We start from the raw sequence: 8,477 nt of genomic DNA on the forward strand, positions 1-8,477 counted from the left end.
ATCCTACTAAAAAACAAACAACCATAAAAAATTTGTTTATATTAAATTTATTTCTATGTATAATACAAGAATGATTATTTAGAAACTTAAAAAACAAAACAAAGTAGTTGTGTTTAACTTACTCCTCCAACTTCCACAGTTTCTTCTTTGATTATTTTTTCTCCTGCTTGTTTTCCTTTAGCATTTTTTTCAGGAGATTCAGACATCATACTATCAAAAAAAATAAATAAGTGCAAAAACACAAATAAAGAGAAAAAAACAATTAAGAGACCCTTTAATGATCAATATAAATTGAGCAATATTTAATACTGTACAATATATTGACGATCTATCCATCATATTAAAGATCGTGCAAACCAAAAAGAGTTTGATTTTTATTGTATAATATGTTAAGTATAGTAGTAATCTTATAGCTATATCCTTTGAACAACAGTTAACCAAAGGCACATATAATGCACTCATCAATAAATCTTAAAAGTTAAAATGATGTCCATTTTGAAAAAACTGCACATGATAAGAAAACTAAAACAGATCTGAAATCAGCATATCAAGCGAACTATTATCACTTACTAGTTTTCAGTTATCTGACATCATTCAGACTAGCTTAATAAATTTATTACAAGAAAAGTATTATTGATCAAATTCTAAGAGAAATAAACAAATACATAAATAAATTACTTACTCAGAAGTAGATGAAGGCAAATTAATAACTGATTTCTGTCTGTCTAGTTGAGCGTCATCGGAAATAATCTCTTCGTTATCTGAACCTTCTAGGAAACACAAGAAAAAAACTAAAAAGACTAGCTAAACAGTATCTTCATAATACACTATGACAATAACAATTCATCAGTGCAATGTTGAAGTGACAGATCTGTAATATTTTTAATAGCTTGGATTTTTTGTACTTTAATATTGTTTTCAATTCTCTAAGAAATACCAAAAAAAAGACAAAATTGAATATGAGATGTAACTAATTGATCGAGAGACTCATATAAAAATTATAAATTAACTCCAACCTTAAATCTGCAGCCATAATTCAAAAACAATTCTTTTGAAAATTTTCAAATGGACGCCACTTTAGCTTTGCAACTACGAAATGTTTTCTTAAATTTATATTGACCTGGAGAGCTTCCATCATCGGCCACCGGCGCGCAAGTAGCTAGATATTCACGAAGAGCTCCTTTCTTATGTAGAAGTTCATGATAAGTACCTACCTCTGAAATTCTGCCGTCCTTCATGACAATTATTTCATCTACTTCCGAGAGATAGGTTATATTATGTGTTACAAACAATCTCGTCTATATTCATTTTAAAAAATAAAATAAGAGAACTTTTAGGAATTGTGAAATAAAACATAGTGTAATCTCGGTAATTTGAACTGATTGCTGCAGTGGGGGGATTACAAAAATTATTAGGAAAAAATGAAGTAAAAACATTCAACATTATGAATGTATATAACTATTTTTATTTATTTAATATTTTAACATATTTTGTTTAATCCAACAAAATATATCATGAACACTTTCATATGAATTACATTACCTGATATTGAACTTCGATCAACTTCGATTTTCACAATTACATTAACTAGCCTATGGATAGGGAAGTTAAAAATGTACTTTATACATGTGCACTTTTATTTGAAAACAAAATGTTATTGCCCTCCGAGTTTTCTCAAAAAAAAAATTTTTTTTTACACAATTTCGGATTACTGGAGTGTTCATAGTATAAAATATTGGATTACCGAGATTACACTGTAATCAAAAGTGTATATATAAAAAAAGATATTTTAAAACAATTTATCGATGAGTCCCCTAGAATCTGAACACATTCTATTTAAATATGAGTAAAATTATATGATAATAACAGCTTCTTCTGTTACTTTAACCATGAGTCAACCCTGTGGGTTAGGTGTGTATCCACTTAACTTTTATATAGAGGGTACTGTTAATTGGGGAAAAACCAGGTGGTTTAGTGTGATCATGAACAAATCATCTCCTTGCACAACTGTTGTTCAAGAAATGGTACTTTTTAACAAAGTACTGAAGTAGTACAGATTTTTTTTCTGCAAGATATTTATTTTAAAACAGCCATTTCTAGTTTAATTAAAATTTCGTTAATAGTAAAATATATAAATATTTTAACTTCAATTCTAGAGGGCTCAAATAAATCATAATCTAACACATTTGAATTTCAAGAAAATTATAATCATTTAACATTATATATAAATAATTTACTGTATTTTTCAAAATTTGAACAAGATGGTCGGAAATGCTGTCAAAAAGGAACAAAAACAACAACTCAAACAAGGAACAAAAACTCAAAAGTTGGCTGGCAAGATTAGTATTCCAGGAGGCACATGGAACTTTGTTGATTGACTATCTTGAGTAAGGCAAAACAATCAATAGTGAATATTACATGGCATTGTTGGAAAAATTGAACAAATCCTGCTGTTTCACCAGGATAATGCCTCGTGTCACAAGTCAATGAAAACAATGGCTAAATTGGATGAATTGTTCCCCACTCACCGTAATCTCCAGAATAGGCCCCCAGCGACTACTGGCTTTTTGCAGACATGAAAAAGATGCTCAAATGAAGAAGTGATTGCCGAAACGAGGTTTATTTTGAGAGCAAAGAAAAATCGCTTTTACATAAAGGTCATTGAAAAGTTAGAGCAGTGTTGGAATGAATGTATCACTATTATGGAAAGTATGTTGATGAATAATGTGGAATTTCTAAAAAAAAATTTGTTCTTCTTAGTTAGACTGGAGACTTATTGAGAGATGTGTTAATATTTCCACGAATATAAATTTAATTAATTCAATAGACTGGGAACTAGAATTCTAAATCAAAAGAGATATCACAATGCAGACCAATTTCAATGATGATAATCATGGTATTTTTAGCAAATTATTTGAAACAATTTGTATTTTTTTTTGTAATGTAGTTGCTCAGTAGAAGCATACCCTAGTTGTCAGGTTCCAGAGGCCGGGCGAGCATGTCGTAAACACCTGTACGACTTGATGAAGAGCAATCTCCCTCAGCTGATGACCAAGAAGACCTAATCGTACTACAATGCTTTTTTGTATGAGTGGAAAGAAGCTCTTGCCTCACCCACTTCTCCTTGGGTAGGAGACAAGGAACTACACCATGGAGATCACCAGGATAGGATAGAAGAGCAAGCTTTGTGCACAACTAAGGAAAAATAATGTAAATTGCTTTGACTGTAGCAGTGGGTTGTAACGCAAGCATACATTGCTTACCACTGCTGTGAATATCTGTATTACTAAACAGACAGGGTAGGGTGTGAAATAAATAAACTAAAGCATATATATCAAAAAGTAAGAAGCCATCAGATACAAACAATACTATGATAATATGATATGACAAATACTGTAAATAATGATATATCTTTGTCTTGAATTAAGAGGGTAAACCTCAGAGTCGAATCACTGAAGTGAAAATGAAACACATATGACAGAACGCATAAGAAATAAAAGAATCAGAGAGGACCTCAAGATGTGTCATATCATGGAAACAATGGAAAGGAAGCAAATGATTTGAGTAGAACATGTATGGATAATGTAAACACACAAGAACTCCCTCCCCTCAAGACCATCCAGCAAGATACAAAGAGGATGTCCAAGAACGATACTTCTCCGAAAAACAGAAAACATGGAAAGAGCCAGGAATGAAAACTTGGATGACACAGGGAAGCTCACTGTTGAGAAAATTGGCAGGCCTGGCTTAACCTGCACATAGAAATGCACTAGGAGCAGAAGACTAAGAAGGTAAGATTTGATTGATTCTTCTGAAATTGTGGCTCTAATAATAGGTTATCGAGGGATTTCTAGTAGATGAAAAAAGGTGGAAGACCGAGCTTTTAATAAAAAGAGAATGTAGAACTTTATAGATATAAGAAGATTGAAGCAATGGATGAGGATAGGCTGAAAAAAGGATAGTATAGAGCCGAGTTTCTAAATGAACCAAAGAGTCAATAGAAGAGAAATAAAGGAAAGAATATTTATAATAAATAATGGAAAAATTGTGCATTAAAATTAAAACAAAAAATACTTCATGCCACTAGAAATATTGAATATTTCTGTTATTTAATATTTAGTTTACCTTATTTCGAAGAACACCACTAGAGCTGATAACTTGTTCAAATAAGTGCTTGCCGACGTGACTATCAACAGCACTCAATGGATCATCAAATAAGTAGATGTCTCTATTAGAGTAAACAGCTCTTGCCAAGCTCAGCCTCTGTTTCTGTCCACCGCTGAGGTTGACGCCCTGTACACAAATTTAAAAATACGAAATAATACTAAATAGTTATATAGGAAGATGATCAGGTTTGCGGTCAAAGGAGAAACAAAAATAGTTTACAACTATTTATTTTCCGACGTTTCGCCCCACTTTGTAGGGCTTCATTAGGGCTAAAAAGATACAAACTATTAAGAGTTTATAAATAAACAATTTATAATAGTATCTTTTTAGCCCTGATAAAGCCCTACAAAGTGGGGCAAAACTTCGGAAAATAAATAGTTGTAAACTATTTTTGTTTCTCCTTTGACCGCAACCCTGACCATCTTACTATATATCAATTTTTACGGTCAACTATATATACATATATACTAAATAGTTAGTTTATATCTTTTTTCTTTTCAAATGTAACATATTTCCTAGCCATCAAAATCCCCAAACCCCCTATCCTATTGATACATTGCATCCGCCTTTACCTCATTCTTCAGCTTTCCTCCATTCAGAAAGGTGGATGTCCTATTTTTTGCATTTTTTTCTTAACCTTCATTTTATTCTTATTTTCCGTCTTTTAGTGTGTACTGTATTTTTATACTTCTATCTACTTTTTTATTTTTTTATTATTTCCGTACACAGACCCATCTACATTTAAGTATCTTAGTTATTAATTGGTTTTTTAAGGTTAGAGTTCATCACACTAGTTAGATAGGCATCTACCTATATTTCTGATGGTAGCTCTATCATCATCTCATTTTATAGGGGGTCAACTTTATTTCCACCATAATTTATCAGAAATGACAGGCAGAACAACTTGATATGGACTTTATATCACAACCCATTGCAATAATATACTTCTCAAAAGATTTAGATCTCCGCCCCAACCACTTCGAGATCCTGTCTTCTGCTTTTGACTCAAGGTTGCTGAGGTGATGCCTTAACATCTGGTCTCTGCATTTTAGCACTAGTTCAACTTCTTCTTCTGTCATCTCAGACTCTTATGCTCATGTTTGTTCTTCTGTAACTTCTGTCCCTCAAGCTTTTTCTATTGTTACACAAGCAAATACCTTTTTTAAATCTACTTTCCACCATAAATCCCAATTCAACAATCTTTTTTATCTTCAGAAATTGCCCATGATATCCAGTAGTATTAAGTATTTTTTAAAATTAAATTTATATAAATATTGTAGTAACCAGTTTAGAGGTAAATAAAGAACTCCATAAGTTAATATAAAAAGGTATTTTAATAAGCATTGTGGACACTTAGTGACGAAATGAACTTACTCTTTCACCAATTTCAGTCTGATCACCATTAGGAAACATCTTTAAATCCTGTTTCAAAGCACAGGCTTCAATAACTTTATCATATTCTTTCTTATCCAAGGCAGTTCCAAATAATATATTGTCTTGAAGAGAACAGTTCTGTATCCATGAAAGTTGTGATACGTATGCCATAGATCCCTTGAGAAAAAAATAAAATAAATACTGTTATGTTTTTATATTTTATGATGTTAATATTTATTTTCTTATGTTTAGGTTATTTAATAATATTGAAATATTAACTGTAAGTAATTATATTGCTTTTTTGGACCTAAAGCGATTCAGTACCTTGATATGAAACGTTGGACTTATAAATAAATAAAGAATGTTTTGAGACTTAAATTGAATAAAACTTATTTGATTAAAAAAAATTTAATCATTTGTTTAATTTGTTAAAAATGTAGTCAAATAAACTCCTAAGAAAATATAAATAACAAAAAATGTGTTTTAATTCAGAGAACATTTAATAAAGTATTAACATTTTAATGTAGGTAATTTTCCAACCATTGGTCTAAAATGGTTACCTATGTATGGTTATAATAGTATGTCAAGAATAGTATATAAGTATATTCTAATAGAAGTAAAATAAACAAATACAATAACATACCCTGACATTGACTCTTCCGCTAAGCTTATACATCTCTCCAAGAAATGCAGAGATCAAAGAAGATTTACCCGATCCTACATCACCAATCACAGCAACCAAGGAACCTTCTTTTACTTTTATATTTATATTTTTGAGTGTAGGTTCTTCATCATTACTCCATGAGAAAGTAGCATTTTCTATTATCAATGGATTTTCTAAAAATGAAATATATAGATATATATATAGAGAGAGAGAGAGAAAAGATAAATTTAAATAATTTCAAAGAAAAAATGCTTTATACCAAATAATTTTTAAAACTTACCTTCTTTATTATTATCCACAATTTCAGGATCTAAATCTTCATTGTTTAGAAAATTGTCAATTCTTTTGACAGACACACTAGCCTGAAATAAATATAAACAATATGAAAACAGATACGGATATTCAAAATTAATTATATGGATGTCGCAAATCAAGCGATATATATCCGCAAAATATACTAAACATAGTTCATTTTCATAATTTTTTTTTTTAAAGCTGTATTTTACAGTATGCGGGTCATTAATGTAATAAGACTTTTTTTATTTGCTATATCTTACCGTATGCGGGTCATAAATGTATTAAAACTTTTTTAAAACGCTGTATCTTACAATATACCGGTCAATTATACCATAATAAGAAATTTTTGAACCAGCACATTATACTGGCATAATGTATATATGACAGATAGCAAATTATTTCCTAATGTAAGCACTTACTATACTCGACTATACTTAACTGCATACATTCGACATACATATTAACTCACCTGAATCATATTTGAAAGCATATTAGGAAGCAACATCATTGGGTTTCGTAGAATATTGAAGAGCGATAAGGAAACAAATGCTTTTGATGCGTCCAAAACATTGTTTTCATCAATGAGAACATAAGTGGCAAATGTAGTAAGCGAAACCTAGAAAATTAAAATTGAATCACTAACAAGAAGTCACTAAAGTACAAAGCTATTACATATTAAAAAAAAAGTAATATCTCTAAAACGTAGTGCTATTAACCAATGATATTATTGTATGGGCAACAGACCATGGAGGCCTAAGTCCTCATGCAATGAATTTCCCAATATTAGGATGTAATATTCCGAGTATTAGGAAATACATCGCGTGTTTCTTGATGTGATTTTTTTCACAGGGTGGGTTCGTCATGCCCAAGCCTAATTTTTATGAGTGCCACCCATTGGCTAAGGGGCCTCACAAATACCCGGGAGGAAGTTTTCAGTGAGTTTTGCATTATTTTGTGCTTGAAAAAAAGCTCAGGTGGGACCGGGATTCGATCCGACAACCTGTGGATTGGTAGACTGGTGCGTTACCACGCCACTACCGCTTTTTTTAACTTGGCGTTTAACCTCTGTTATACTACTTCAATAAGGATAACAACTACGTGGTATTAAAGAGTACATAATTGTTCATTGATTCACTGAGTTTAATAAAAATCATTAGAGCCGTTTAGGAGAAAATCAAAAAGATATGAAAAATCAATTCTTTCAAGTTACATTCCTGTCAGTCAATATTAGTGAACAAGTTACTATCATATCCCAGACTATATATAAATATACCTGCACTAAATATGTTTTTTTCAGTTACTAATGACTTCGTTTTTGAGCTAGGCTGTGCACAGACACAAACACATTTTGCGAGAATACCTTTTTGTTATTCAGGACATCTAAAAACATGTATTTTAGTCAAAACCTTGAATTTGAAATTTTTAATAATCGCAATGCTTTCCCTTTCTATATATTTCACATATAGGTTAGTGGAAATAATAAAAATTAAACTGTTCAGGTTTCCTACAAAAATTTTCAAGCATCCCTCGTCCAATGAGGATTCTTTAAATCCTAATAGCTATGACCACCTAAATACTAAAAATGATAAAATTTGTTTTCACTTGCATAAACATAAATATGCTTACTACAGGCTGGTCCATAAGTCCTAGAAACTATTTAGCAGAAATTATCTCTTTGTAACAAATAAAAGTAAATAAAACATTGTAACATTTATTAAAAAATAAACGAATTGTAGAAAGTAAACTTAGGCTGCTGGACTTTTGTATAATATAAAAATAAATGTTAGGACCAATCAATTATTATAAATATATTGTAATATGCTCTTTTTGTGTAAATAGTATATTTTGATGTATAAAGGGTTTTTAATATGTTTTATTTTATGTATAATTTTAATATTGTTAATTGTTATTTTAAAACAAAAAGCAAGCTAACCAGTTTTCTTTATCTAAAAGAAATACGTTATTTTTTAAACAA

General features: G+C 30.6%; 1 protein-coding gene across 7 annotated transcripts in view; it reads right to left on the reverse strand.

Annotated features, from left to right (window-relative positions):
* LOC106679267 (multidrug resistance-associated protein 1) overlaps nucleotides 1-8,477 on the reverse strand; it is a 49,949-nt gene that overhangs the window by 19,863 nt on the left and 21,609 nt on the right. For 6 of the 7 annotated variants that reach the window (XM_024361702.2, XM_067048188.1, XM_014418330.3 and 3 more), the window contains exons 13-20: nucleotides 6,972-7,118; nucleotides 6,486-6,567; nucleotides 6,185-6,378; nucleotides 5,542-5,718; nucleotides 4,126-4,293; nucleotides 1,121-1,298; nucleotides 683-770; nucleotides 123-210 (exon numbers count right to left, since the gene is read on the reverse strand). In XM_024361702.2, the coding sequence (XP_024217470.1) occupies nucleotides 123-210; nucleotides 683-770; nucleotides 1,121-1,298; nucleotides 4,126-4,293; nucleotides 5,542-5,718; nucleotides 6,185-6,378; nucleotides 6,486-6,567; nucleotides 6,972-7,118 (1,122 nt within the window). The remainder of the gene's footprint in view (nucleotides 1-122; nucleotides 211-682; nucleotides 771-1,120; nucleotides 1,299-4,125; nucleotides 4,294-5,541; nucleotides 5,719-6,184; nucleotides 6,379-6,485; nucleotides 6,568-6,971; nucleotides 7,119-8,477) is intronic. The other variant, XM_067048191.1, reaches the window with a different exon arrangement.

Source organism: Halyomorpha halys, unplaced genomic scaffold, assembly GCF_000696795.3.
Source record: "Halyomorpha halys isolate HHAL.00 unplaced genomic scaffold, Hhal_1.1 Scaffold189.1, whole genome shotgun sequence".
NCBI lineage: Eukaryota > Metazoa > Arthropoda > Insecta > Hemiptera > Pentatomidae > Halyomorpha > Halyomorpha halys.